The sequence below is a fragment of the Aaosphaeria arxii genome, assembly GCF_010015735.1.
Source record: "Aaosphaeria arxii CBS 175.79 unplaced genomic scaffold BU24scaffold_6, whole genome shotgun sequence".
NCBI lineage: Eukaryota > Fungi > Ascomycota > Dothideomycetes > Pleosporales > Aaosphaeria > Aaosphaeria arxii.
The window spans coordinates 2,796,000-2,823,915 of record NW_022983479.1 but is presented as its reverse complement, the minus strand read 5'-3'; the positions used below and the strand labels follow the sequence as shown (position 1 = coordinate 2,823,915).

At 45.4% G+C, this 27,916-nt stretch overlaps 13 protein-coding genes across 13 annotated transcripts; 7 read left to right on the top strand and 6 right to left on the bottom strand.

Moving 5' to 3' along the window:
• Positions 1 to 69: 69 nt before the first annotated feature.
• On the top strand, positions 70 to 881 carry BU24DRAFT_484017 (uncharacterized protein; the record flags this gene model as incomplete). The annotated part of the gene is made up of 1 exon (XM_033533314.1): positions 70 to 881. The coding sequence occupies one exon, from the start codon at positions 70 to 72 to the stop codon at positions 751 to 753; it is 684 nt and encodes a 227-aa protein (XP_033382424.1). The 3' UTR covers positions 754 to 881.
• A 109-nt stretch (positions 882 to 990) lies between these two features.
• BU24DRAFT_395277 (enolase C-terminal domain-like protein) lies at positions 991 to 2,249 on the bottom strand (the record flags this gene model as incomplete). The annotated part of the gene is made up of 2 exons (XM_033525249.1): positions 2,159 to 2,249; positions 991 to 2,104 (listed from the first exon to the last, which is right to left on the bottom strand). Exon 2 carries the CDS (start codon positions 2,098 to 2,100, stop codon positions 991 to 993), a length of 1,110 nt encoding a protein of 369 aa, XP_033382423.1. The 5' UTR covers positions 2,101 to 2,104; positions 2,159 to 2,249.
• A 522-nt stretch (positions 2,250 to 2,771) lies between these two features.
• BU24DRAFT_484014 (NAD(P)-binding protein) lies at positions 2,772 to 3,932 on the top strand (the record flags this gene model as incomplete). The annotated part of the gene is made up of 1 exon (XM_033533313.1): positions 2,772 to 3,932. One exon carries the CDS (start codon positions 2,772 to 2,774, stop codon positions 3,930 to 3,932), a length of 1,161 nt encoding a protein of 386 aa, XP_033382422.1.
• Positions 3,933 to 4,662: 730 nt separating this feature from the next.
• BU24DRAFT_373882 (glutathione s-transferas-like protein) lies at positions 4,663 to 5,522 on the top strand (the record flags this gene model as incomplete). The annotated part of the gene is made up of 3 exons (XM_033524542.1): positions 4,663 to 4,689; positions 4,737 to 4,916; positions 4,974 to 5,522. 3 exons carry the CDS (start codon positions 4,663 to 4,665, stop codon positions 5,427 to 5,429), a joined length of 663 nt encoding a protein of 220 aa, XP_033382421.1. The 3' UTR covers positions 5,430 to 5,522.
• Positions 5,523 to 6,046: 524 nt separating this feature from the next.
• On the top strand, positions 6,047 to 8,466 carry BU24DRAFT_442900 (fungal-specific transcription factor domain-containing protein). The gene is made up of 6 exons (XM_033530558.1): positions 6,047 to 6,125; positions 6,173 to 6,301; positions 6,352 to 6,594; positions 6,634 to 7,000; positions 7,056 to 7,574; positions 7,620 to 8,466. The coding sequence occupies exons 1-6, from the start codon at positions 6,088 to 6,090 to the stop codon at positions 8,265 to 8,267; spliced, it is 1,944 nt and encodes a 647-aa protein (XP_033382420.1). The 5' UTR covers positions 6,047 to 6,087; the 3' UTR covers positions 8,268 to 8,466.
• BU24DRAFT_373880 (aspartate transaminase) lies at positions 8,393 to 9,667 on the bottom strand (the record flags this gene model as incomplete). The annotated part of the gene is made up of 2 exons (XM_033524541.1): positions 8,393 to 9,451; positions 9,506 to 9,667. Coding segments are annotated over 2 exons (1,221 nt in total), but the record flags the coding sequence as incomplete, so codon positions are not given.
• Positions 9,668 to 10,069: 402 nt separating this feature from the next.
• BU24DRAFT_425071 (alpha/beta-hydrolase) lies at positions 10,070 to 11,126 on the bottom strand. The gene has a single exon (XM_033528654.1). It carries the CDS (start codon positions 11,025 to 11,027, stop codon positions 10,200 to 10,202), a length of 828 nt encoding a protein of 275 aa, XP_033382418.1. The 5' UTR covers positions 11,028 to 11,126; the 3' UTR covers positions 10,070 to 10,199.
• A 533-nt stretch (positions 11,127 to 11,659) lies between these two features.
• Positions 11,660 to 13,101, top strand: BU24DRAFT_395265 (demethylmenaquinone methyltransferase family protein; the record flags this gene model as incomplete). The annotated part of the gene is made up of 1 exon (XM_033525248.1): positions 11,660 to 13,101. Exon 1 carries the CDS (start codon positions 11,707 to 11,709, stop codon positions 13,099 to 13,101), a length of 1,395 nt encoding a protein of 464 aa, XP_033382417.1. The 5' UTR covers positions 11,660 to 11,706.
• A 759-nt stretch (positions 13,102 to 13,860) lies between these two features.
• Positions 13,861 to 15,418, top strand: BU24DRAFT_483996 (cytochrome P450; the record flags this gene model as incomplete). Its single annotated transcript, XM_033533312.1, has 3 exons — positions 13,861 to 14,272; positions 14,321 to 14,342; positions 14,398 to 15,418. 3 exons carry the CDS (start codon positions 13,861 to 13,863, stop codon positions 15,416 to 15,418), a joined length of 1,455 nt encoding a protein of 484 aa, XP_033382416.1.
• A 2,418-nt stretch (positions 15,419 to 17,836) lies between these two features.
• On the bottom strand, positions 17,837 to 19,604 carry BU24DRAFT_442895 (aldehyde dehydrogenase; the record flags this gene model as incomplete). Its single annotated transcript, XM_033530557.1, has 7 exons — positions 17,837 to 18,199; positions 18,253 to 18,526; positions 18,577 to 18,948; positions 18,998 to 19,097; positions 19,145 to 19,431; positions 19,508 to 19,512; positions 19,560 to 19,604. The coding sequence occupies 7 exons, from the start codon at positions 19,602 to 19,604 to the stop codon at positions 17,837 to 17,839; spliced, it is 1,446 nt and encodes a 481-aa protein (XP_033382415.1).
• Positions 19,605 to 21,205: 1,601 nt separating this feature from the next.
• On the top strand, positions 21,206 to 23,180 carry BU24DRAFT_425069 (uncharacterized protein). The gene is made up of 3 exons (XM_033528653.1): positions 21,206 to 22,580; positions 22,632 to 22,741; positions 22,802 to 23,180. Exons 1-3 carry the CDS (start codon positions 21,417 to 21,419, stop codon positions 23,052 to 23,054), a joined length of 1,527 nt encoding a protein of 508 aa, XP_033382414.1. The 5' UTR covers positions 21,206 to 21,416; the 3' UTR covers positions 23,055 to 23,180.
• Positions 23,181 to 23,787: 607 nt separating this feature from the next.
• BU24DRAFT_483987 (general substrate transporter) lies at positions 23,788 to 25,575 on the bottom strand (the record flags this gene model as incomplete). Its single annotated transcript, XM_033533311.1, has 7 exons — positions 23,788 to 23,979; positions 24,034 to 24,667; positions 24,747 to 24,832; positions 24,885 to 24,944; positions 24,996 to 25,090; positions 25,157 to 25,424; positions 25,483 to 25,575. 7 exons carry the CDS (start codon positions 25,573 to 25,575, stop codon positions 23,788 to 23,790), a joined length of 1,428 nt encoding a protein of 475 aa, XP_033382413.1.
• A 593-nt stretch (positions 25,576 to 26,168) lies between these two features.
• BU24DRAFT_434894 (GroES-like protein) lies at positions 26,169 to 27,571 on the bottom strand (the record flags this gene model as incomplete). Its single annotated transcript, XM_033530055.1, has 7 exons — positions 26,169 to 26,430; positions 26,496 to 26,718; positions 26,774 to 26,854; positions 26,908 to 27,090; positions 27,138 to 27,291; positions 27,348 to 27,449; positions 27,524 to 27,571. The coding sequence occupies 7 exons, from the start codon at positions 27,569 to 27,571 to the stop codon at positions 26,169 to 26,171; spliced, it is 1,053 nt and encodes a 350-aa protein (XP_033382412.1).
• Positions 27,572 to 27,916: the final 345 nt, after the last annotated feature.

The following is a 27,916-nucleotide window of genomic DNA, read 5'->3' as shown; positions in this document are numbered from 1 at the left end:
CCAGCATTACATAATGTTCTTCCTGGAACTGCCTTTGCAAACCTCCCTCTATCTCACCATCTTGCGGAGATGGGTGCATGCGCAAAGTCAAAGGAAAATCAGATAAGAGGAATAGGATATAAGCAGAAGGCTCATTACTCGGTTCCTCCAGAGCAAAACGCTCAACTCTGGACAGAAATCGAGAGGACAATCAATGATCCAGAGAAATCCTTAGGACATTTCCGCGATGCCTTTATATTTTTTGATGTTAAAAACATCAAGACAGAGGCACAAGCGCATGACCTCTACGAGGCTATGGAAAAGTTTGACGAGAAGCTTTTAGAGTACTTCGACGAAGAATATGTTTCTCAAATGGCATTAGACCTTGGGCTCTTCATAGGGTCACGCTGTCCATCGCCATCAGTCAGTAATAGCGGATACCCTGCTGTTACTTATCTGTGGAAGAAATGTTGCGTGGAGGATTTGCACGCAAAGCTTATCAAGGAGGGGTTTAACAACAGTAAGGGCAATTATAGTGTCTATAATGTTGGGAACCTTGGTGACATTTTTTGTCTTACAGTAGAGCCACCAAAGAAATCAACAGATGCTAACGGTGGGCTTTGTTACATTCAGGCGTACAGCCAGGCAAAGATACTTACTGAAGCACAAGGAATTTATCCTTTGCAAGACGAGAGTTTGAAGGAACTGGCAGTACGACTACCAGCTGCCCGTCGAGGGCACTTGGTGGCCAGTGTAGTTGAGTACTTCTCCTGAGTTTCCTAGTTAGAATTAGCGTGGTTTTCGTAAGGGATTCTTATAATCCCTACTCGAGGCTCTCTAAGACCTCTATCGAATTCATTACTGTTATCAGGTATCTGCAAGCTCTGCGCAACCCTTACACTCTATTAAGACTAGTCTATAATAATATCTATAAATTAAGTAACTAGTAATAGTTCTTATATTTATAAAAAAGCTTTCTATTAGAGTAAGGTTTAGCTCCTTATACCTAAACTATTTACTAATATAGAATAAGGGCTCTCCTAGCATTTCTACATTAATTAACCTGTACCCATTACCAGGTACTGAGGAAGGGGTTAGCCTGCCATTTACCTGCATCCGGGGAACTTCAGCTATCAGTGGATGTGTCCATTCAGCAAAGCAGTCTACAGCACCTAGCCGATCTGGGCGTGTAGAAGCAGCTAATTGAAGATTTTGTGTTGTTGTTAGTGCACAACCCCATGTATCGTCAATGTTGACATTCATTTCTAATGCCACAGCTGTGTCGCGCAAAATGCGAGCCTTGGTAATACCACCAACCCTGGAAAGCTTAATGTTAACTCCAGTTATGCCCGCCGCATGTGCTGTCACCAGGTCAGCCATTGTAACGATGCACTCGTCAAGAATGATTGGAAGTCCAGTAAGGCGGGCCACTTGTGCACAGTCTGAGAGAGACCTGCATGGCTGTTCAAATGGTATTGTAACGTCCTGCCCAAGGGCACGAGCAAAAATCAGTGCCTGGGACAGATTCCAGCTGGCATTGGCGTCCGCGAAAATATTCACACTCTCCGGAAGAGCTTCTCGAATGGCTCGGGCCCTTCTGGCGTCAACAAGTGGATCATCCCCAACCTTGACTTGCATGGCTACTACTCCTTTGGCATGTTCGGCCAAAGCCTTTTGGACTGCGACTGGAATTTCTCCAAAGCCAATAACCGAGAAAGCAGGTGGTGCATCGAACAGTCGTCCACCGAGTAGAATATGAGTCGGCAAGCCGGTGGCTTTACCTAGAATGTCCCAACATGCAATATCAATAACAGACTTGGCTGACATGCCCGACATCATAGCGCGATCAAGCTTCGCACTTATTGCCCCTGGGCACCTTGGATCGAGGCCGAGGATCTGCGGGCCAAGTTCCTTCAGCGCGGCGAGTTCTCCAGTGAAAGAGCTGGGCAAGTAGTCGCTACCAAGAGGCGCATTTTCTGCCCAGCCTTCAATGTCGCTGTCTGTACGAATGCGAACTACAATAGATGGCTGACCTGTACAGGTCCGCCCGTTGGACATGGAATATGTCCCACCATTGTATTCAGCGATATAGCTGTAGACTGTAATGTCCGTTATGCGCATTTTCCTATAGCTCCCTGTCAGAGGCTCCTATGTTTTCGCAGTATTGCTTGAATAGTACCTTTTCTAGATAGTAGGCTCTGTCTTTTATCTTTGATGAGGTGGGTTGCAAAGAGAAGGGTTACAACTAAACCATTGAAAGTTCCTCGTTGGTACTTGAGATCTATTTCTTCTGCAGGATGAACATCTACCCGGATCTATATGTGCTTGTACATGTTCTCAGTCGAGACGCGCTTTATGCAAGCACACGTCATGTCGGGACTGCTGCCGTAGTGAAGCCCTTGTTGAACAGGGAAAGAAACTCTACCAAACTGAACAGAGCATAGAAGTCCGAATTCAATAAGCTAACATTAAGCATCGTTGTCAAACAATCTAACTTGAATACATGCACTAACATGGGTCAATAACAATGCAAGATGGTGCACATGTAGGAAGACGGGTAATCTGGCTAGACGCTACGGTAGAGCAGCCGATCTGTACCGATAAGAAATATGGCAGAACGTAGATTTTGCGACGTCGGAATAACTCCGATTCGCTATACAATAAATAGGTCACGTACACCTCAAAGTAAAGACCTCGTGCAATAGGGCTTTTAGACAGGAATCTGCCCAAACGCCTATAATATTTAATTTTGATCCCATAAAATTCACCTTGTTGCATTTCTGGTAGCATCGATGTCGGCACTTACTATCCTGGGAAATGCAACTATCGAAAGATTATTGCTCAATCTATCTAAAGAAGAAGTTATACAGTTCCAGAAAGAGATAGAAGATTGTTTGATAGACTACAGCAGTAAAGGAGAGCGCCAGTATCAGCCCCAACCAGGGATTGTAAATCGATCCAATAATCAGAAGGTTCTTTTCAGGCCCTTTACCTCTCCAAACGCTGTAGGGATAAAAATCATAGTACATCCAGCATTAAATCGAGCACATGCAGATGTACCATCTCGACAGACATGTCCATCGATACCCGAGAGTGGCAATCAGCAGCTTCCCCTAAATGGAGTCTTGATACTTTGCGACGATCAAGGTATTCCTACAGGGCTACTGAACGCAAAGGAAATTACAAGCTACCGTACTTCGTTGAATGCATTGATTCCCTATGTCTTGCGCCGCAAGACTAGTAGTATCATCGTGTTTGGCGCAGGGATGCAAGCGTTATGGCATATCCGACTCGCACTTGCACTCCGTGGAACGGAAACCGCGTTGATCACGATTGTCAATCGGTCAGAGCCGAGAGCACAGAAGCTCATCCAGACATTACGAGAAGACAATGACTCCCGGTGGAATTCTACTTGTGAATTTGGTTTTCTGAATTCTTCCTCTCTCGAAGACAGTAGGCGATTACAGCGCCAGCTTTCAACAGCAGATGTGATATTTTGCACGCTGCCTTCCCAGCAGCCATTGTTCTCTTTGGCCTCATTGAAGTTGGAGGGTAGAAAGGAACAATATCCTCTGATTACTGCAGTCGGCTCCTGGCAAGCCAATATGATTGAAGTAGATCCAGAGATTCTCCGATACGCTGCCAACGCTGAAGGAATATGCGTTGATGGGAAAACACCACAGACAATTTTAGTAGACGATGTAGACAACGCACTTGTACATTCTGGAGAGATTGTGCAAAGTGGATTGGGGAGGATGCAAATGGGAGAGATTGGAGAGATCCTACTTCAGAAGCGTAACGGAAGTATGACTAAAGACATGGCTGCATGGCTTGCGCAGGGCCTTGTCGTGTACAAGAGCATCGGCGTTAGTGTAACTGATTTAGCTGCTGGTAATGCGATTTTGGCACTTGCAAAGAAAATGGAAGTTGGGACTGTAGTATCTCAGTTCTGAAGTGTGTTAGAATATACAGTTCCAGCTTTCAAGTATTTACTTGTAAGCGCTATGCTCAATACCTTGTTAAGTAAGTCAATCATGTGTCTAGGTGAACGCATTGTATAAACAGCGGCAATAGTGCTATAATTCAAACCAGATCAGCTGTATGTAGATAATTGTTGAGTAGAGTTTCAGTCGAGACAGAACGTCTATGAAGCGGCCCAGACTATTATTATCTGAAGAGGACTCCCATAGAACCGACTGACTAGTGTTACCGCCTTGTTTCCACGTCAAGGCAGTGCCAGGGGGCCTTCTTCCCTCTGATATGTCAAGAGATCTAAGTTCTGGCTACTTTCAGCTGCTTCTGTTAAGACGATGTAGGTAGTGATTTATCCTCGTACCTCTTAAAAACAATAATTGGCTAGTAGAGGGAGAATTACGTAGGGAACAATGATCAAGTCCAATCGCACAGCAGTCGTGTCCGGTCTGTTCTTTGTACTGATTTGCTGCTAAGTCGCTAGTGCTGCAATAATGATTCTAGTTACAAAAAGCCTCTATCATGCGGGGAAGTTAGTGCAGCCGTTCTATCGTAGTGCATGACCCTAAGGTTAAATATATCTAACACAAGTACACGTTCTTCCATTAGAGTCGATAGATTATTGAAATTATTTGTACCTCTGAATTCTCGCACCCTTTCAATCAAGCTTTCATTCATCGCATCAGCCAGTATTTAGGAGCTATACTAATAATGGCTTTGAAAGTCTACTGTGATCCAGTATGCTAGCCCCTCAAGGTTGATTTTTTGCTCGACTTACATAATAGTGTACTATAAACAGTCGCAAGGTCCTTGCTGCGCTGCAACAGATGAACGCGGATTATGAGATTCAATATGTCGATTACTTTGCCGGCGAACACAAGAGTGACGAATTCAAGAAAATCAATCCGCATGCTACCGTGCCGGCGGCCACCGACGGCCCTAACTTGACCCTTACAGAATCAAATGTAGGTAGTCAAAGGTATTATAGACGACAGCAGAACAATCTCATCTAGAATCTTTAGGCAATATTGCAATACGTTGCCGACACTACTGGGGCCGAAACGATGTATCCGAAGGACTTGAAAAAACGTGCTATAATCAATCGATGGCTACTCTGGGAGGCATCGGCATGGTTTCCGTGCTGCTATGTATATGTCATCGAGAATTTTGTAAAGCCAAGTTTCTTCAAACAACAACCCGAACAAAAGGCCCTCGACGCTGAAGCCCCAAAATTCCATCGTTATGCGCATGTTCTAAACGAGCAATTAGGTAGGACCAAATGGTTAACGAGTGACACAGATGTCACTATTGCGGACTTTGCAGTTGCTGCACCCCTGCATCTGTACACCGCATCGAAGATTCCATTGGACAAATATCCAAACCTGAAGCGATGGATGACGGAGGGAATCGAGCAGCTAGCTGGCTGGGAAAAGACGCAAGGAGCAGTAGACAAGGTCTTTCCGAGACAGGATGACTGATCATATCGAAACCCTAAATGTAAGGCACTTTTCAATCCCACGAGAGCTGTAAGTATAGCTTGCAATGCCATAACTTTGTGCACTTGGTAAAGCTAATTATCGGTAGTCACGAAATAGGGTTTCTGTAGTAGTGAGCAAAATATAGTGCAGCAGGACCTATCAAAATGAGTGTGCATTTCTAAATAATGACCATTTCCTTTTCAGTTCATGCAGACAATGTACAGAGTTACGTCATTCTCCTCTTTTGGATCGGATAAAATTGTAACTGACCAAAGTTGGTGATATTCCAAACTTTATAGAATCTAATTAGTCATATTTATTGTACCAATCATACTTAATAATAATATATGCAGTATCATTATTAGCATTACTGGCTGTTGTTGTACGAGTACGCTTGGGATTGTCCTACGAGGTATGGTCGAAGCCTAGGGAGCCTCGGCTACCACCCGTTCCGTTAGCTAACAAGCTTCCTCTTCTTGCCTTCAGTCAATTACCAGAACAGTTCTAGTTCCAATTGACAATGGAAATAATGACGTAAGCTACACTCAACGTGCATTCAGATTACAAAGCCGGAAAGTTCATTCTTCCCGAGTCTGTTCCTGCTAAACTTAACTTCGGAAAAACAATCTGCTGGCAGAAGCCTACAGCATAGACAGAGATGCCACAGCTGGTACAGAAGCCGGGTAAATCCATAGCGTATGTAATTATTACTGGAGAGATTGAGCATCTCTAATCCAGAACAGATGCCACAGATGCCACGTGCGAAAAGTGAAATGCTCAGGGGGTCAGCCTTGTGCAGCCTGTCGCGATGGTGGGCAAAATGTTGAATGCGTTTACCCTAACCGTGATCGTCAGATCAAGCTGAGTCAACGGTAGATTCCATTCAAGCTGTTGATGGGATTGTGACATTAATTTACCACAGATATGTGGAGACACTCCTAGAAGAGATCGAACGATTACGAAACAATACTGCAGGCACACCAACATCGCCTTTACCTACTGTTCAGACGGGAGAAAGGTTGAAAGAAACCTCGGAGCATGATGAAGGAATGCAAAATCCGCTGTTTAAGGAAAGACCATGGTTTCACGCCGTGTCCTCTTTAGATATGCCGATACACATTGGCGAGGCTGCAGATACAGCTTTTTCTACACGATTCCGTCAAACGTGAGGTACTGTTTGTACTGGGCATTTACCACGAACGAGTTACGTTCCAGATTTGCTGGCATCATCTATTCAGGAATCGAAATTCCGATGGCCAAGCCCTGCTAGAGCACGATTTCTACTGAAAGTAGCTCTAACCTCCATATGTCGCTACTATCACATCGTCCGCAAAAGTGTAGTCGAAGAAAGTCTTGAAGCGGCCATCAAAAATAACGGCCTCGGCGAAAGATTAGTCATTGGCAAGCTTCTGGCGCTCTTTGCATTAGGAGAGGCTTATTCCGCAAAGACTGCAGTTCACGTGCAAGGAACGGCATTTCCTGGATCCCCCTACTTCGAGCAAGTAACAAGAATGGTTTGCTTCCCAACAGAACGGCCACATATGAACATTATAGAAATCTCGCTTCTTCTTGTAGGTGTATTATACATCTTCTGGAAATCATTCTTACTCATTGCTGGCACTTTAGAGCCTGTACTCTTTTACGGTTAATAGACGCCATTCAGCATATCTTTTTGCTAGTTCGGCAGCTAGGATCGGCCTTATCATGGGCATGCATCTCAATATGCCGGAATCTCAATGCCGAGATCCTCTCGTAATAGAGCACCGTGTACGCTTATGGTGGTCAATTTACATAATCGATCGAACTTGCGCATCTAAGCTCGGTTTACCTGTCACTATTGCCGATGACGACATTCTGGTAAGTCTTCCAAGTAGAGATGGGTGTGATAGCACAGATTGCAATGATTTCGGAGATTTGGAGTATGAACTGTGCAGTATTGCTTTATCCAAAATTGCTGCCAAATCCACGAAAGAAATCTACAGCCGAACGCACCGTCGTGAGCCATTTTCACAGCGGGTCCAATCAATTCTCAAGGAACTCAGTACCTGGCTGGAACAATTACCATCTAACTTACGATTGAAAAACGACGGGTCATCCTCTTCAGACCGCGCACATATTGTTTATCTCCATCTTAGCTTCAATCAGGTATGTAAATCGTAATCTTACACGATGCAAAGCTAAGGGCAGAAGGGTATCATTCTGGCTACGCGACCCATTCTCCTACACGTTCTTGATTGCCATAGGAATACACTGGCTGACCCAGATGTTGGTCCGAGTGATAGAGTGTCAGAGAATGCACTGACACTAGCTGAAACCTGTATCCAATGTGCCAGGCACTCATACCGGATCATTACGGATGCATGGATTCATGGGACATTCGCTACTTTTGACTACTTCAATACGCAATACCTCTTCGTTGCAGCGACCGTTCTTGCGATATCTAGCCTTTTAGGAAATCAACAAAACGACGGTGACAAACACAATTTCGACAATGCGGTTGAGCTTCTGCAACAACTAGATCGAAGTGGTAGCTTTGGAGCCAAGGAATTTTGTGAACATATCGATGCTATGCAACAAAGTATGGCTGCTGTTCATGAGAGCGATTTGGTCCTGTCGCTGCCACAGATTACACCAAACACGAACGAGGGTACGTTGGAATCTCTCGGGGGCAATGGCCTCACTGCAAGCATGGCGCTAGCCGAACCTTCGTTCCAGGATTTTCTCGCCGACACAGATCTTGTTATACAAGGATTTGATAATCCCTCAATCGATAACCCAAATACTCTCTACTGGCCTGAACTATGGGGTGAGGGATGGGCATCAGCCGATTGTTCCTAAGAACATGGCGTGTAAATGGAATATAATAGTTTTACCGCAACCCGGTTGAATCGAAGGCAAGATACACGAGTTTATTTAGCTATACTAATGAGAAGAAGAAGAAGAAGTGGTCAACCGGATTTTGCAACCTGCCGGATTGCGCTTGCTACATACTCAATGTTGTTTCCATTCAACCCGCAGATGCTCGCTCGACCAGAGGGTAAAAGATAAATATGAAATTCGTTCCGGAGGCGATTGACCCTTTCGATATCCAATCCCGTGTAACTGAACATACCGATCTGACTACTGATATGCGACCAATTCCCCAGCGTATCCCCTTCTGACAACTGGTTTCGGAGGTTGCCCCTCATGTCCTTGATTCTCGAGCTCATAGTGACCAAGTCACGCTGCCATTGAATTCTGAGCCTTTCGTCTGCCAATATCGTCTCAACTATCTTTGCGCCGAAGCGGGGAGGGTTTGAATACTCTACTCGGGCCAGATTGATGAGAGCTGACCGAGCACCGTGGGTAGAGAAACGAGGAGGTGCTACAAGATGTAGTGCGCCAACGCGCTCCCCATACAGCCCAAAATTTTTGGAAAATGATTGCGCGACGCAGAAACCCGTTAACTGCGGGTTATCTTTTAACATAAGCTGCTTCAGGAAGTAACGCATAGCCCATGCATCATCGTCCACATTGCCTGATGCGAAACCCTGATAAGCGTTATCAAATACGACAAACAACCTATTCTTGTGGACGATATCTGCAACCTGTGACCATTGAGACCTGCTGAGATCAACACCTGTAGGGTTGTGTGCACAGGGCTGAAGAATTACGACGTCGTTGGGCTCAGAGGTTACTTCCAGGAACGAGAGCATCCCCTCTATATCCACACTTCCTGTATGTGGTGCGACGTAGGGATACTCCATGATTGCTACATCTGTGGAGGCCCAGATCGTCTTGCGGTTGATCCATGTTGGAGAAGGAATGAAAACACGTCTTGGTGGTAAATGCTTTGCGAGAAAAACAGCTGCCATATGATTGGCTCCTGTGCCCGATACAGTCTGAATTGAAGCTATATTGTCGCCAAGTGTAGTCGTCAATTCTGGCCCAAAGACCAGGGACTGGGATAACTTGATGAACTCTGGAGCCCCAGCGATATCTAGGTATTCGTGACTTTCAAATTCTCTGAGACGAGCCTTTGCCTACTAATGATCAGCAAAATGTTAAATCCTGTATTCGAAGATTTGCCATCAAACCTCTTTAACACTTGGAAGAATCCAAGGAAGCCCATTTTCGTCCCGGTAAGTCCCGGCAATGAGAGAAACTTTCCTCGGGTGCAGATCGGCTTCAAATTGGGCCATCAAGCTGAATGCGGTGTCTGTGGGAGTGACCTCAAGCTCAAGGTACTGTTCGCCCATTCTGATCAGACACCTTTGGAAATTTGCTTCTTAATAGGCAGCAAGCAGACTCCAAATATTAATGCGGTGGTGTGTATTATATACTCCCATAGCCGGCAAAATGTCCCTTTCCCGAAGACTGAACGGTTGACTCAATCACTTCCCGAATTCATCCAACTGCACAGATACCGAAGATTTTGATACCTATCTAGTCTGCATTGCTAAAACCTATACTAATTTTCAAATTTATAGATTGCTAAATTTAGTTTACCTATAGCATTCCGATTTTATTCTCGTGTTACTAGGCATCTGAAATTCGTTCTTAGGGTTGACATCTGCGGAAGTCTGCAGGCTTATCCAGAATGGAACTGGTAAATCATAGTTGTTATTATTCTAATGAATATCTAAATTATTTGATACAATCTGAGTTACAGGGATGTGGTAGCGAAGCGAGAATTTTTTAAAATTCTTCTCATGCATGCTATCTTTTGACTTCCGAAAATGTATAGATAGGGAAGTTGCTTCTCAATGTCTTCTCTTGGAAGTATTCATGCTAGTTGGCAGGTTCCAAACGCGTGTCGCGATCGGAACTTTGCAAGAATTGAGCAATTTGTCGATACATATCAACAGGGTTAGAATACATGGGGAAGTGGCCAGACTGTGGAATTTGAGCAAGTTCAACACCTTCCTTCTGTAATCGTCCCAGATATGATAGTCCACGGTTTTCTTCGCCAAACATGAACATCTTGGGGCATGTAAGTCCCAGAAACATTCCTAACAGATCCTCTCCATCCGACAGTTGTACCATCGACTCGAAGATCGGGCGTACAGCGCCAGCACGAACTCGATTACGCAAGGTGCTAGCATACAGAGCATTGGAGTATGATTTTGTTTGATAGGTTCGATCAATAAAAGCTTTCAGGAATTCCTCCGGGTTATTGGATGGAAAGGTAATAATTTGACGACTTAGGAAGCAGTCCTCAGGTGCGAGGTTGCCCTTGATATCCACGAAGCTTAAAACTTGACCGGGATTGTTGTGCGCAAGGAGAAGCGCGGTGAGTCCGCCCATGGAATGGCCAATAAGATGAAACCGATCGATCTGGAGGTGCGAGAGGACGGCTTCTGCTGTTGCAACAAGGAAAGGTATATTGACAGAAGAAAGATCGTCAACTTCGGAATGACCACAACCCGGCGCGTCGAATGCAATATACCCATAGTGCTGAAGGGCTGGATTGACCGTAACGTCTACAAGATCCTCCTTGCAAGAGCCGAATCCATGGAGGAAGAGTAATGGGGGGCGGTCGTGTAGTTCGTAGATTATTGAGACATGGAGGTTCACACCTTTAACAATCAACGAGATCGCCGAGTGCGTAAGTGGCATTTTGAGAGTCGTAGATGTTGAGTAAACCCCGTTGTCAGAATGATAGAAAGTATGGCCAGCATAGTTTGAGTTAATTGCGAAATAAAATGTTAAGTGAACGCGGCGAAAAGTTCTTTCCCCGTTGGTTGATTCAGATTTGGCAACATCAATAATGTTACGAACTTGCTTTTTGCCGCTAAACCCGTTGCGTCTCGCGTATCTCGGTGTCCACGCCTAGTCGCCGAACCATCTAATAAGTTTTCGCCCTTTGCAGCAGAAAAGCTCAAAGGTCAGGATTGATCAAAGTTCTACACCAAAGAGCCATTTACGTCAGGACGAGAAAATTTCAATCGTGATTATGTAGAGTTTAATAATGACCTTCAATCGACTGCACATCCATGCTGCTATTCCCCAACTGATGCTCGGTGAAATTTGACTTTGCCGCTTAGTCGAGATAACAGAAGCCGATGTGACTGTCAGCAAATCACGGCGTCGTCCATGACGCACCGACAGCAACTGTGCAAGTCGATCTGTCCTAGACGCCATTGCTTGTTTTAAAAACGCGAGAATACTCCAAGGCAGGTTGTTGCTGGTTGTGTACACTTCATCACCTTGACGTTTCATTTCTTCTGTTAGGGACCATACCCGTCAGAGTATCTACCAACTTGATCTTTCGCTCGTTTTAAAGAGAGACTTCGGCATGAGCCAGCCTACTATCTTGGACCGACTTTCGGTGTTCGATACCAACACAATTTCCGATGCTTTGGATTTTCTTGATCTCAGAGGAGCCACATTCGGCCTCCGGCCGCTTTGGAATTGCACAAAAATGGTTGGACGCGCCAGCACCGTGGAAGTGGCGGCCAAAACTGATGCAGCTCCCACAGTTCACTTGATCACTCCTGTCATTGACGCTGTAACGACCGATGATCGCATTCTCGTCATCTCTGGCGGCGTAGAAGGCGTTTCGTGCTGGGGTGACATTTTGGCAAACGCCTCAAAGCGAAAAGGAATTCGTGGAACAGTCATTGACGGCATGAGCCGTGACATCGATGGTAGCAGCGAAGTTGGTTATCCAGTGTACGGCCGTGGAGTTACGATGATTAGTGCTCGGAATCGATTGGTCCAGATTGGGTCCGGAAAGCCGGTGCAGATGCGAGGCGTAACAGTCAACCAAGACGACTATGTGATCGCAGATAATTGTGGCACAGTTTTCATTCCAGCCCAACGTATTGAGGATGTTCTCGAGCTGGCCGGCAGTATAGAGCACCGCCAGACCTTGATGGTCAACTCGGTGCGTGCCGGACAACGTGTGTCCGACGTTATGCACGACAAAGAATTTGAAATCATTCTTCGGAACGACTCAGAGGCAAAAGTCACTGAGTCTGGTACAGCATACACCAGCTTCAATCCCAAAAAGCCTTCCATCGAGGATACAGAGTTGGTGGCGCTATTCAAGAATTCCGACACTCCAAGTGTTTCTGACGCCCTCGACAAGCTGGGGATTCATGGACAGGCTTTTGGCATTCTGCCTCTAGCTAACTACAAGGGAGTTACTGTTGGGCCAGCTTTTACTGTACGTTATGTACCAGCTACCGATCCTCCCGGCAGTGTCGGAGATTTCATTGACGACGTTGCCATTGGCGATTTTGTTGTCATTGACAATAGTGGTCGCACAGATTGTACTGTTTGGGGAGACATAATGACCCAGTATGCTGGACTAAGAGGAATTGCTGGAACTGTCATCGACGGCGTATGTCGAGATGTTAACCGCGCGATTGAGGACGCTTATCCACTCTTTACAGCTGGACGCTGGATGCGAACGGGTAAAGATCGGGTTCAAGTAGCTGATACCAACGAGCCTATTGGTATAGGTAAGGTACGTGTGAATTCGCGGGACATCGTTGTGGCCGACGCAAATGGTGTTGTGATAGTTCCTCGTAATCGTGCGCATGCGGTAGCTGAAGCAGCGCAGAGGATCGAGAAGAGCGAAGAATCTATACGAGATATGATAGGCAGAGGAGCTACTATTGCGGAAGCACGTAAAACTTCAGGCTATCATACATTACAGCGACGACGAAAGAATGCAGATTCTTAGTTCGTTGGAATAATACACTCTCCACGACACGGAGATCTAGCATGCATTAATGCCAAGTACGTTATCAAACCTAGGTCTTACACGATTATATTGAAAATACATTAAAATGTTCGCATGCTTCTACTTCCAAGATGACTTTATAGAGACGAAGCAAGCTATCATAGGTGCAAAAAGCCCTAAGCTCCGGGTGCTCAACTATATTGTTGCATGCATGGACTTTCCTGCGATTTCATGTAGTTCTGTACAATAGAATATAGCTGCAACTAAGGAAGCTAGCAATGCTTATAGACAGCTGGTATTCACACCATCTGTCGGTTTATGCTGTGCCACAATATCGAAAGCAGCGGCTAAAATGAGAAGTGTTGGTCATGCAAGCGCACGGCGAAAGGGCTCTTCAACGGAAACGGGTCATCAATGAATCAGAAGAACGGTCAACTAAGCCTGGCTAGCTTCAAACTCAATCTTTCTTCCTGTACTTCTTAACGCCCCGACTTACCCTTTCATCGCAGAAGTGAACACCTACTTCACCTTTGAACACGAAGAAGCTCCCAACATGGTGGCTATTTACGATGTTTTAACTATGTATAGAACAATGTTTGCGATTATCCTCCCCGGCTTTGCTCTTGCGTTGTTCCACCTTTTCTCACGACTTCTGGTTGCTCGGCGCACTTTGTTTCGACTGAAGAAGGCTGGCCTGGTACGTGAGGAAGCCCTTCTAACTCCGCTAAGGATACTATACTTACATCAGGTACCTAGCCAATGCCTCAGCATAGTAAGTTGGCGGGCCACCTCTTCGTTTTGAAGAAGCACATGGATCACTTCCCTCCCGACTGCACCATAAACACTCCTTTCACTGAGATGGCAAGGCAATTCCCTGGTGGAATGTTCTATTTTGATCTGTGGCCATTCACTAAACCAATCTTATTCGTGAATAATCCATTCGGTGCTTTACAGTGGCAACAGGCACTTTTTGATAAGCCAAGCGAAATACGGGACGCATTCAGCAACTTGACGGGCGGTCCCAACATCTTCACGATGAAAGAAAAACCTTGGAAGTATTGGAGGGCTGTTTTCAATCCTGGTTTCAGTGCCGCTCATATTCTGGAATTAGTTCCAATGATCGTTACTGAGACCGAGACATTTTGTCAAATCTTGGAGGACCAATCTAAACGTGGCAACATTTTCTAGCTTGAGAATTTGACGTTAAGACTGACTGTAGACGTCATTTCCGCTGTTACACTGTGAGTGATCATATGTTTGCTGGTCTGCTTGCCCTTGCAAACTAACTAGAGACAGCGAGACTCGTCTACATTATCAGACTTCTGAGAATAAATTTGCCTCGGATCTTCGAAGACAAATTGAATGGACATCATTCGGGAGTGAATTGAATCCATTTGATCGATATAATGTATTCAGGCCCTTGATTCTCTGGATTAACAGCCGGCGCATCCACAAATTCCTACATGCCGAAATTACAAAACGATATGCAGCTTTGGGGATAGACAAGGGACTTCAGCACAGGTCCCATAAATTGAACTCCATTATGACATTGGTATTATCAAACTTCATCAAAGAGAACGAGCAAGCACCTCAGAGGATATCCTTATCAGAGTTTACCAACGTTGCAGCAGCACAGCTTCGTCTGTTTCTTTTTGCTGGGCATGATACTACAAGTAGCACTTTGATATACTCATATCACTTACTTGCTACCCATCCAGAATCTCTAGCGCGTGTGCGTGCAGAAATGAACGAGGTTCTGGGGCCTGCTGCAAAGACACCGGCGCTCCTGCGAGAGAGGCCAGCGCTCCTCAATCAACTACCATATACCCTTGCAGTCATCAAAGAAACGCTGCGACTTTTTCCACCAGCTTCTGGATTTCGTGAGGGAAAATCTGATGTTAGCATCTTCGACGAGGATGGCACAGCCTATCCAACTGATGGTTGTTATGTCTGGGTCGTTCACTTAGCACTTCAAAGAGATCCAAAGTATTGGAAAGATCCGCACTCTTTCATTCCCGAAAGATGGTTGGTTGGCCCGGGCGATCCCCTTTACCCTGTGAAAGGCGCTTGGAGGCCCTTTGAATTTGGACCCCAAAACTGTCTTGGTCAGAGTTTGGCTCTGGTGGAAATCAAGGTAGTTCTAGCCATGACAATTCGATCATTTGACATCCAGCCTGCATATGAAGAATGGGACGAAATTCACAAGATTACGCGCACGCGCACGGTTTACGGGAATAGAGCATACCAGGTAGAAGGCGGAGGAGGCGGAGCGCACCCTTCTGAAAGATATCCCTGTACAGTTCAGACTGTCCTGTAAAGTCCACGTAACACAAAGGAACGAGGACGATGAATTGGGCGATACAGCAGGACGGTCAGATTTAACGACTGCCTTCTTTTGGATCACAAGGACCTTACAGTGGTAGATCCAACGGTTGCCTTCTTTGGAACAACCTGGAATGACGACAGCGGTAGATTCAACAGTTGCCTTCGTTTTATCAGTTTCTGTATCGGCTGAAAGCGCTCGATGACTCTGGCCAATTTTTATGTCTCGGTGGTATCTCTTGATCTTCGCCAAATTTGATGTTTAGGAGCTTTTCTAGGGCAAAACATGAATACCTATGTTCAGCGACTAGGCTTGATATTTTATAAACCACATGACCACCCTCCATTACTATTCCTCTATGGATTCGGGTGGCAACGCCATTTATACTGTAGCTAGCAATCCCCGTGTCAAGGCTGTGGCAATTGTAGCATGGTATTTCCAGTCTAAGGATCTTACATCTCTCCTTTGTGGAGGAAAGGAAGGAATTGCGCTTCGCCATGCTCCAGGTCGCCAAGCGGGTGATCTATTCAACAATACGGGGTCCTGGCAGATGCATGCTTTAACTCTGGTCCCAAATCATATTACAATGACCCCACGCGTAGCGTAATACGCGAGTAGCGCAATGAATTCGCTGTAGCATCATGAGGCCCGAAATAATTAAAATGGCTAGGCAAATACATAGGTAGCATAATGCGCATCGACACCGCGTTCAGACAGCCTCAGAGCCGAGTCAGTCTATTGGCCAAACATCTGCAGGTTCATAATACTGCTCCAAATTCTTACTAAGGAGCCAGCTGGGTTAAAGCAAATGTAAGGACAATCTTGCAACTTGCAGTCTTACTTTGCAATTTCAAGCAAGTATAAAGAGAGGCCTAATCTCTGTTTTGCATGTACACTCACACTGCCATCTTTAACTCATATCAAGAAAACCCACATTCCGTTTTTTCAGATCCTTTCAATTGTCCACCTTTAACCCAGGTACCACCATGCACCTCAACACCTTCTTTGTTGTTGCCATTCTAGGACTGTCTCACGCTGCAGTCGTCGACCAGTCTCCCCGTAGTTCCGACGACACCTTTGAGGCACTTGATAAGAGAGGCGTATCCTGCATTGAAGGTGCAGGTGGTTTTGGGTAAATATTGTTCTGGCATAGACCAGCAAGCTAACTCGCTAAACACACGTTACTCTCTAGACATGCAGAGGACCTGAGAGCCTGTATCGAAGACATTGCGATAGCGCGTAAGTTCTATTTTCGCCATTTTCCTCTTGCATACATATATCCAAATGGTGTTCATGCCTGTTAACCTGCTTTTCCATCCAGCTTCTTGGAGGCGCGGGGAGTGTCGAGGGAGGAGGTTCTGGCTCCAGGGTATTCGCTGGGACAGTCCTAGAGACTGCATTACTGGCTGCCTTGATTGCCTACGTAATGCTGCCAGTAAAGGGTTGTATGATGCAAAGTGCGAACAGAGCGCCGGGTGGGATGCCTGGTGTACAATGGGGTGGGAAGCCAACAACTAGTTCGCGTTGAAGGCTCTGAGAAGTATTGTCAGAGACTACAACAGTAGTAGTTGCATGGCAGATTATCAGGATAGATGAGGCTGTTCGGGGATCAGGTGTATGGGGAAGGGCACTGGGCAGGGCATAGATAGATCGATCAGGGCTGCTGAAAGAGATCAAGGCATCATCCACCTACTTCCCGAGGCCTATCGACAGAGTCAAATATCTACTTTTCCTACCTATTCACCGATTGCGGCTCGTGCCTGTGATGCTCCCTACTACAGAGGCGTCTATACGCGACAATATCTTCAACTCTCGATAACCAGTGATCAATACAAGTTATCTTACTCACTACTATATTCAAAAGAACAATCCAAGGAAACGCTTGTCTGATCTCCAACGCTAGTATCTCGAGTATGTATCAGGTTCACTTCTGCAATATCTATACTCTGGCCATGGTGCGGTAGGATTTGCACGTGCGACCTCGGATTTCTGTTTCAAGGTTGATGGCATCCGGGTTGTCACATTATATCTTGTCAATATTAGAATAAGTTATCCAGACTTGCTGAATGGGACGATTTTGATATGGAAGGAACGGGAATAGCCCAACTCGCTGATATTGTGCTACTCTACGACATAATGTATGACGGGTGGTAGAAGCGGCATCAAATGAGCGTTATTTCCATGATGCTTCAGCGTACACTAACGATAATGTAAGAAATACTCTTCCAAAGCCTATGTTCAATAATCGGGAACGGTACATTCTTTTAGACTCTGTAACTCATTGATGGATGGGGCGTATCATCTTTCGCTGGAAAGAGATTTTGTACCAAACACGAAATCTTATTCAAGTCACTATCAGGGTACAGTCTCAGCAATGTAATGAACATTTTATCAATGCTGTATTGACGATACTCAATAGTTCAGATTTATAAGTACAGTCTTCGGTTCTGTATATGAGCGCAAGGCATGTTCGCCCATCTCTCTTCCAAGACCACTTTCTTTTGTCCCACCAAATGGGCATGAAAAGGATATTGTACTAATACAATTTATACCAACAACCCCCGAGTCAACGGCCGAACTTATTCTAATGGCTCTCTGAATGTCCTGAGTGAAAACACCGGACATTAACCCGTACTTACTATCATTGGCACGGGCAATGATCTCGCTCTCATCATGGAATTTGTTGATGACCACTACAGGTCCAAATATCTCTTCCTTGTAGATAGTGGCACCATCTATGGTATCTGAAAAGACTGTAGGCTCGATAAAGTATCCCTATTGTTGCTGTAAATGGCCTACTCTGAAACGTTGAGGAATACGGTTGTTACCTTTTCTCCGAGAGCCTTTCCGCCATAACACAAAGCTCCCTCATTATTGTCCCGCGCACGGGAAATGATGCCCATAATTCGATCAAATTGGGACTTATCTACTACAGGACCGATCTCTACATCCTTGAGCTCGGGATCACCGATAACATTAGCCTTCGCTCTGAGCGCAGCAATATATCCTTCCAGGAATCTATCGTAAAGTTTTTCTTGAACGTAAACTCGTGTTGCTGCGAAGCATATCTGTCCGCTATTGGTTGTGAGGGCATTGACATTCCTATTTACCGTTAGATCATTTTATTGAAAGGGACGTTGCTGCTTCAGTACCATTTTATAGCATTCTCCAAGTGAGCGTCATCGAAAACTATCGCCGGGCTTTTACCTCCTAGTTCTAGAGTAACCCTCTTCAGATTGCTTTTCGCAGCAAGCACTTGAACAGCTTTGCCAGTAGTAATACTTCCAGTAAAGCTGACCTTTGCGACCTGCATATGCGAAGCCAGCAAAGCCCCAGTGCTACCGTCTCCAGTAAGTACTTGGAAGACACCCGGGGGAAATCCAGCCTCAAGGACCAGCTTCCCAAGCTCAGCGGCCATTAGAGGCGTCTTCTCGCTTGGTTTCAGGATGAATACGTTGCCAGTGGCTAAAGCTGGGGCGGCTTTGAGACCGACCGATGCCAACGGGCCGTTCCAGGGAACAATACTAAGCCTAAATTAGTCTTCTGAAGAATTCGAGATTTGGCTTCAGTTACCCTGCAACTACTCCCAACGGCTCGTTACGCACAATCTTGTAAACGCCATCATCGGCGGGGAATGTTTGCCCGCCATACTTGTCAATCCATCCAGCATAATCTTTATTCTCAGCGAATGTGAAATAGCATTTGAAACGTATCACCTACACCTAAAACATCCAATTGCCGTGCCGATCTCACTACGCCCAAATGGGTGAAAGGGAGCCCCCAGTGTAACCCGCGTCAATTGTGCTAACCGTTCTTGATTGGCTTCCAGGAGGTCCGCGAACTTGAGTAGGAGCATTTGCCGTTCGATATTGGTCATCCGGCGCCATGGCGAATCGATGGCAAAGGCTTCATTAGCTATTCGGACAGCCTCGTCGACATCTTGTTCACCAGCGATGGGGATCTGATTACTGACTAATTGGCCATTTGCAGGGTTATATACCGAAATACTAAATGAGATCAGTCTTGCAGAATCGGATGAATCCCTAGAAGTCATACGTCTTATTGTTACGGCATGAAGTGTACTATGACTATTAGCTAAATGCACATGAATTGTGATTTATTTCTGTTTGTTTACCTCATTATTGATAAAGAGCTTTGTAAGATGTGGCTCCAGTTCCATGACTTAGGGATTGCAACGGAATGCAGGGTGTCAGGGTTTTGGTGAATCAGGTTGAAGATTTTGAAAACCGGTCTGATTCAGAGTCCCCTTAAGCAGACTCATGGAGAGACCCTTGAGGTATATATGCCACAGGCTCGTCTGTTTTCAGGATGCAGGGGAAATATATCTCGGAGACAACATCCAGGTGCAATGCTCTCATAGCTACTGGTAATTCCAAGATTTCAACAAGAGACACAACTGGATTACGACTCGCCCAGGTAAGAACATACCTGCAAGTGGATCTCGTTCAGCTTCGCCATCCTCTATGTCAGTCCAAAACAGAGGGCGAGGTATGAGTAATGTAGCTTTTCCAGATTCAATATTGCGATGACTCGTGAAAATTGGGAACCATTAGTTTCAATGAGATGGGAATGCAGTGTAACTCTTGTACCAATGGAGAGACCTATCTGACAATCCTGAATCCGGAACCGTGTGGCATGAGTAATGTATTCCCTGAAGTACCTAGGACAGTTTTAAGCTAGTGCACTTAGCACCCATCGCACGCGTGATCATGACACCTTCGGCATCGCGACTCTAAAGACCGACGAATAGTTCATTAACAGAATTAAAGTCGTCATCTCTTGGCCTTGATGGTGGTGCAAATGGATCATTGCATCTACTTTTGAGATACATAGATAGGCAGACGAAACAGTTCGTATCAATATAAAAAATCTAGTCTTAATCTTTGATTATACTTAATTGCGCCCCATATTGCGGAAAAAAGCTCAAACCGCTCTCAGATTGTTATCTATATTCTGTTGAATTCGGATTGAGTCCAATCGTTCCTCTTGATGGAGAGCATTGTCGATGGTACGGAGTTGGGAGGCGCAACATACGAGCAGCTCATGATCATTACGATCCTCTAACGAAGCGACCTTTAGGTGGCCTTATAATTGGTCTCGTTCATTCAAAGCAGCCTTTTCCAAGTGCCCATAAAGCTTCAGTCTCTAGCATTGGAAAAGTCTTCTGGATGTTGGAAGGTTTACTAGTGGGCAAGCTCCTAAACATGGAGCCACAAAAGACATGCATACAATATTCGCTTATCATCTGCTTTTCAGGTAGATGGTTGACAAAATGTTCATCTCATATTTTCAGCACCTTTGGGTCCTTCATCCAGGAATAAGACAGTGCTTAGTAATAGAAATGGTCATCTTTCTCAATCTCTCCTGCGACAATGTATCACATAAAATGAAATCAACTTTTTGTAATAAAGGTTCTATGAGTGGTTTCATAAACTCGTGAGGGATATTCCGCTTTGCTTTCCGTAGCGTTGCCGAAGATAGGGACCAAATGCCTGCCTAGGTAAATGAGCGCTCCGCAGTTGATACTACAAACAGATCAATAAATATAGTAGTGATGGTGAAGGTGGTCTCCGTAAATCCCTACAACTAAGGAGGGACGGAAGGTTATTGCAGTGTGGGTTTTGCCGGGTTGTACGCCAGGCGTGGCCGGCGAACTATCAGGCTGGGGATTCCTGAGGGCTAGTTGGGTTATTGGCTAGTTGTTTACCCCGCACATCCGGACGCGACTCATCGTCGACTTCCGCTCCCACGCATCTAGCCGTAATTTTCTATCATGCATGGCAGAGTTGGGCCCAGAAATCTTTGGGGGTAAATCCTACAACACCCCTTGGTGAAACTTGTTACTTTCCTCGCCATTCTTTGTTGCTGTCATACAAACTATTGACATGGCCTGCAGCGCGTCCATGTCTAGGCGAGTTGTTTGATAGCCGAAGCCTTCTAATTCCTGCCAGTCACAGTCCTGGCCACAAAAATGAACAATTCGGAGGTCGAAGGAGATGTTCCAAGGGGAAAGAAGCGTACAAGAGCTATCGCAAATCTTACCGAGGAGCAGTTACAACACAAACGAAATGTCGACCGAAAGGCTCAACGGGCTTTTCGCCAACGAACCAAGGATAGCATCTGCAGTCTCGAACTACAAATTGAGAATCTCCAAAAGGCAGCCGACGAGCGGCAAGTTAGATTTCAGGACGAACTTTCAAGTTTGCGTGAGAGCAATACAGCATTATTACAATGCCTCGAGCGTATCACGGACTTGGCATTTGCAACAACTCGTTCCATGACTCAGGCGATTAACAACGATGGCATGCCTTCCGTAGAGCATAGTCGGGCAAAGAGTTCGGCAGAATCATCTCCTTCTTGCCAGGGCAATTCTCCCCAAGTCCCTGCAGCTGACGAGCTGGATGTCACCCCTGGCAACAATACAGATGATACTTTCCATCCCAATATCGTTCCATCCGACGCACCTAGATCACCGACGTCACACCTGGAAATTGAGACTTTACACGAACGAACTTTGTCGATATGCCATGATAGTTCCGCTCAGCAAAGAATTCACGACTATGGTCCCAACCCCCACACACCGTACGTGTTCAGCTACGAGTCAAGTGCAATACACCCTACCCTACCCACTAGCGCAACGGCCACGGGTTCTCCATCTTCTGGAATTTCACATTCTGGAAGCAATCAACGCTCCGCTACCAGTATGGATGTTGCCAGTCTGACCCCTTCAGGATACCATGGGGCACCCGCTGATAACAATGATTATCACCCTCACATCGTGTCAGTTTCACTGGGGCCTGACAGGTCGGCCATCGATGGAACAAGCGAGCTATACCCAAATGCATGGAAAAATTCCGTCTTTACTATTCTCCCAACTCATGTACCACCAACATGTCCCTTGGACGAAATTTTGCATAATTTCTTAAGAGCTCGAAGAGACATGCTTACGCAAGGGTTGCCGGCTGAGAGTGTTATGGGGTCACCAAACCCTACAGTGAAAGCACTGCTTGATACCACTATGGCAAGTAGCGTACATCCGATATGTGGCGTCATGTCTGAAGTGTTGTCAACATTTCCACACGTGGACCAACCGGAGAAACTCGCCTTCTTCTATCTCATGTTCAAAACAATGAGGGTAATGATTTTGTTCGTGAATAAAGAAGGCAATATACTGATTCATTACTAGTGGCAAATTTCCCCTAGTAAGGATAGCTACCTTGCGATGCCGCCGTGGCTAAGGCCGACAGTAACGCAGGTCACGGTGCCGCATGCTTTCTGGATAGACAACATCCCTTGGTATGAAACGCCCACGCACTCCTAATACTGAGTTGAGCGTTTTTCTCACAATTCTTCTAGGCCTGGTGTGCGAGACATGCTTATTGAGAAGCCAGAGGATCATACATTTGAAATGTTCTCCCAATATTATTCACAAAACGTCCGCGTAAATTGGAAATTTGACAGCCGTGACGCGCTATCAAATATCGAAAATGAAGCTGTTCTGCATTCTATCTTCGAGAAGCATATCTCCAATCTCAAGAATTGGACTGTTTTGCCCGAATTTCAACGTCGTTTCCCAGCGATGACACCTGCAATCTACTCCCGCGATTGAATGTTATGCTTTCAAAGCATAGTCCTTGTGGATCCTTTATAGACGTTGTCAAACCTCTGTAAGGGGTACGCCATATTAAGCCCAGTATCAGGCTACATATACACACATTATTTCTATAATTTTATCTATGGTGCATAATTCTTATCCCAGACTGAAATAGTGTTCTTTGTGAACTTTGAACGTTGGCTACAGTCTGCTTTCAGTGTATTTCTGGTAAAAGCTCAAGTAACATTCGAGTACAGATTATTCGACCAAATCATCACCGAGAAACATTGATATAGCTGAATCCGATGATTTTGAGGGGTGACAGGAATGCATCGACTAGTGTCTCTACCAAAAACGTCCATGCAGTCAAATATGTTCTTGAAGATTTTCCTCTATCATTTTACATAGATCCATTGGTATCAATGTGGTGGTCATTTGACTTTGAGGAAGACTCTCTACAGGGACAGTGGATAAGACCAATCAGGAGCGGGAACGTTGAATTGAATCTATGAACAATGCTGTTTATCCATGTTTGTATCTTGCATCATATCCTTCAGCCTGGAATGTTAAATCGGATACAAGATCAAGAACTCGTTGTCTCTGATTATTGGCCTGCCTCCGCTATGCCTCGCTTTCGTTGGAGGAATCTTTTTCGACCTGTAGTTGCCATGGCTTAATAACAGAGCCTGGCTGAGCCTGGGTACTCTCAGTGTCTATGATTATCTGGTCGAAAATGAAATCGATTTCTTCAAGAGTCTTTCCGCTTGTCTGAAAATGCGCTTAGTGAATATTCGAATTGCCGTTGCATTGTAAAGATGACACTTACCTCAGGGAAAAAGAAGAAGGTGAAGGGAATGTTCAAAGTAATCATTACGCAAAAGAGCAAGTAGAATTTCCAACCAGCATTTTCAATCGCGTGGGGTGTAATTTGAGCAATGACCTTCGTCACGATTAGCACTGGCATCTCCCCTCATTCGCAGTTTCGAATACTTACAAAGGTCCACAACCATTCCGAAAACGTGGCAACGGCAGATCCAACATGACGTAGTTGCATGGGTGTTATTTCTGCCGCATACAGCCATGGAATAGAGTTCCAAGACATGCCGAACGATATTTCGTAAAGGAAAAGCATTGCAAGCGCCATGTTTGCGGTTGCCTTCGTATTGACTGCAATGCCAGCGGTAAAAATGGCCATGGCAGTAAGAAGTGCAATTGAACCGAATAGTAATGTAGGACGACGGCCCAGCTTATCAAGAAAAAATATGGGCGGTAGTGTTCCTAGCCAAAAAGCAATCTGGATGCAGCCAGCAACAAGACTGCTTGTCTCGCGAGACAAGCCAACGTTGACCTCTAATACAATAGTTACGTAGAAGGCAATTACGTTTATACCGGTAAACTGCTGCCAGAATTGGATCATAAAGCATAGAACGAGACGGCGTGTGTTCTTTACTGGAGTCTTGTCGTTGATAAGATCTTTGAATGAAAATTTGACCGACTCCTCTTCGAGCTGCAAGGCAGCTGCCATCTCCGCTTCGATCATCTTGACTTGGGGGTCATCCACACTACTACCCTGCAGTCTGGCAAGAACACTTACTGCCTCTTCTTTGCGGCCTTGAGAATATAACCATCTATAGGACGCGTTAGCTCCTGATCAAAATCATCGATAGATCTCGTCATTTTTCCTCCCTTCGAGGCAAGGCAACTCACCGGGGAGTCTCCGGAAGAAATGGAAGAGTAAAGATTGTGAACAAAGCAAAGACATTCTGAAATGCAATTGGAAATCGCCAGACAACCTGTAAGAGTATCAGTAAGGGAATTAGAAGAGCAGAATTTGAGCGGGCCCACCTCTCCAGTCAGGTTTTTGATAGTTCCATAGTCCAGCCAGTAAGCTACAACAGTGCCGAACTAGAAACAATCAGCATTTTGCGACAATTACCAACTGGTGTGGCCGCATACAATAACGATAGAGAGCTGTATTGCGACAGATCTACCTCGATATTTTGCGGGCGAGCATTCCGATACGTATACTGGAATTGTGGACGTGTTCATACCTAAGGTCCCTCGATTAGCAGAATTCTCTTCCCGTCTTTCCACAATTGCTGCTCAACATTACACACCATTTCCGAGCCCAGAAACCAACCGACCGACAATCAGTTGCGCCGCCCCATAAGTGGCAGTTTGAATGACTCCGCCAACGACCATAATCACACTTCCAAGGAGGACAGTGTTCTTTCGGCCCAGCCTGTTTCCAAATAAGGCAGCAAAGATACATCCAGCCAAACAACCAATATTGTACAGAGCCACAATGGTACCCAAGAAACTTGAACTCGGGCGTCCAATTGCGTCCAAAAAGCTTGGCTGTGTTACCAAACCACCAAGAACACCCTATGTCCATGTTAGTTTGAATGTTTCCTTTCATATCAAGGAATGATCTAATACGTACCTGATCGTAACCAAAGAGCAAATAACAACTACCGGCACTAACAGTGATGGCCCATCGTAAGAGTCTACCTTGCAGAAAATTGGAAAGTCCCATGATTCCTGGATTTATTAAAGAATATCAACAATGTGATGCTCCAGTTCAATGGCGATGGGTAAAGGACGTTGTCAATTGGATGTGCACGTTCGATTCCGAGAAACCAGTGAAGCTTGACAAGTTGCGATGCTATATTGACATGGTATGTCCCCAGATTAAATAGAATCGTGAAGCCAAATACAATTGATGCTGTGTGCGCCATTCATGGCTAGCGCCACTTCTGACTCTGGGGTTGAGAAAACTTGAATCTGGGGACGGGGTCTCTGAAATTGCGGAGGAATACTGTGCAGTATTCGGCAACCTACCAAAGCATACGAGGTATTCAGCTCAACCAGTCATGGACGGCAACGGCGGGGCTCCGTCTACTAGTTCCCACGGGAATGCAAATCCGCCGGCTTGCTAGTGCAATCATAACCCTGGCATTAATCATGTCACTTATTTCCACCAGACACTACTCATGCAACAATGCATGTGACCAAATTTTGGATAACATTAGTCATGACGCTCATGTACTTTAAGCAAAACGTTGGCAACTTTGCAGTAAATACTAGGGAATGACAGTGGCATTTCAATATTCCGTTTCATTTAGTCTACTATTCAAAAACAACGCCTAAGCGTCCAGCGGTCTTTCCAGATGTCATCAAATCCACTGCTTTCTGGATATCATGGATGTCATTGAATGTCGTAATATGAGACTGGATACCATGTTTGTGACTGAACTCGATGGCCTCGGGCATATTCTGTGGAATTCCGCTGCTCTTTCCAGCTACACGATACTTGCCCAGCAATATATCTAGAGCGTTGATGGCCAAAGGTTGCTTCGGAATACCGGCAACCATTAATAGCCCGTTGATCCTGCGTTTCATACATTAATGCAATGCTCGCATACCTGTAGCGTAGACGAAAGAATAAACTCTCACCTTAACGTCTTTGGCGCATTCTCATATGCCACGTTCGAGGCACTAAAGACAGCGGCGGCGTTGCAACCGCCTTTTGTGAAGGTCTTCACCTTAGTCTCAAAGTCAGGCTCTGTCAGTGTATTGATGACCATGTCAGCTCCTAATGCCTCAACCGCCTGCAACTGAGACTCCGAAATGTCAAGACCAACGACTTTCAACCCCAGAGCCTTTGCGTATTGAACCGCTGTGCCAGTTGGGTCAGCATTTTCGAGCGAGCCGCCGCCCCATATCTTACTAACCAAGATGACCAAGACCTCCACATCCTACAATGGCGATCCACTGATCAGGCTTTAAATCGCAACCCTTAATTGCATGGTAGGCTATATTTTGGTTAGATCCCAGATCGATAGAACAAGGTACAGGGTGCACATGCCTGTAATACCAGCACAGAACAACGGCGCCGCGGTAACTAACTCCATACCCAACGGAAGAACCATCGCGTTGCGATAGTCTGCAATGGAATATTCAGCAAAATGTCCATCACACTGGAAGCCGTGCAGCCGCCCAGTGCCCTTCTCACACCAAATATTGTGCACTTGGCATCCTTCGCACTCATCTGCGACGATTAGAGACCATATCCATGTGTCTGTTTACTCGACGTACAACAAGCGTAGCTACAACCCAAGCAACCTACTGCGTCCCCAACTTTGAAGCCTTGAACATTCTTTCCCATGGTAACAACGTATCCAGTATTTTCATGACCGATTGTGATTTTGTCAGTAGGAGGCTTCTCAGTTGTGTGGCCCCAGAACAGCATCTGGAGGAGGAAATTGTTAACCACAATCTCAGGTCGTAATACGAGTTAAGGCATACCAGGTCGGAGTGGCATAAAGATGCGCATTTTGTTTTGATCAGTATATCGTTATCTCCACAAACTGGAATCGGAACTTGATTGATTTCAATCCCATTCGTTTTCTAGAAAAATCTAAGGACTGTATTTAGCTTCACTTCTGTTTTAAGATTGCCTTCACGCTCAAGAAGCCACTCACCTGATTATACTGAGCCGCTAGCATATTTTCGACAGCCAATGATACCATCTTGAAATTTCCTGTGTGTTTGAATATCGAACGAATGCTATAAGGAATTCGGAAGGAGAATTGGGGAATGAATCTTGAGGTAACCGGTTCAAATGCGACTTTATCACAGACTCTGTAGATTGCCTTCAGGTAGAAGGACTCTGTAATTCTTTGTCAATTTCTAGTCATGACTAACAACAATGCGTTGGCACGAAACTGGCATTTACCAGGACAAAAGTCCCGCTTTTTTCCGGACCACTATTATAATGACATGACAAAGGTTTCTAGTATTGCAGAGAAAACAAATGACACAGGACAATCATATTGAGACAGCAACTAGTTCGCAAGGACCTTGGACTAGCTACA

Excerpts from the sequence above, each read along its gene's own strand:
- BU24DRAFT_425071 (XM_033528654.1), bottom strand. The coding sequence starts at position 11,027 with ATGCCACTTACGCACTCGGCGATCTCGTTGATTGTTAAAGGTGTGAAC.
- BU24DRAFT_425069 (XM_033528653.1), top strand. The coding sequence starts at position 21,417 with ATGAACAATTCGGAGGTCGAAGGAGATGTTCCAAGGGGAAAGAAGCGT. Across the intron at positions 22,581-22,631 it reads TCATGTTCAAAACAATGAGG|TGGCAAATTTCCCCTAGTAA; the intron begins GTAATGATTTTG and ends ATTCATTACTAG. Across the intron at positions 22,742-22,801 it reads TGGATAGACAACATCCCTTG|GCCTGGTGTGCGAGACATGC; the intron begins GTATGAAACGCC and ends CAATTCTTCTAG.
- BU24DRAFT_442900 (XM_033530558.1), top strand. The coding sequence starts at position 6,088 with ATGCCACAGCTGGTACAGAAGCCGGGTAAATCCATAGC. Across the intron at positions 7,001-7,055 it reads TAGAAATCTCGCTTCTTCTT|AGCCTGTACTCTTTTACGGT; the intron begins GTAGGTGTATTA and ends CTGGCACTTTAG. Across the intron at positions 7,575-7,619 it reads TCCATCTTAGCTTCAATCAG|GGTATCATTCTGGCTACGCG; the intron begins GTATGTAAATCG and ends TAAGGGCAGAAG.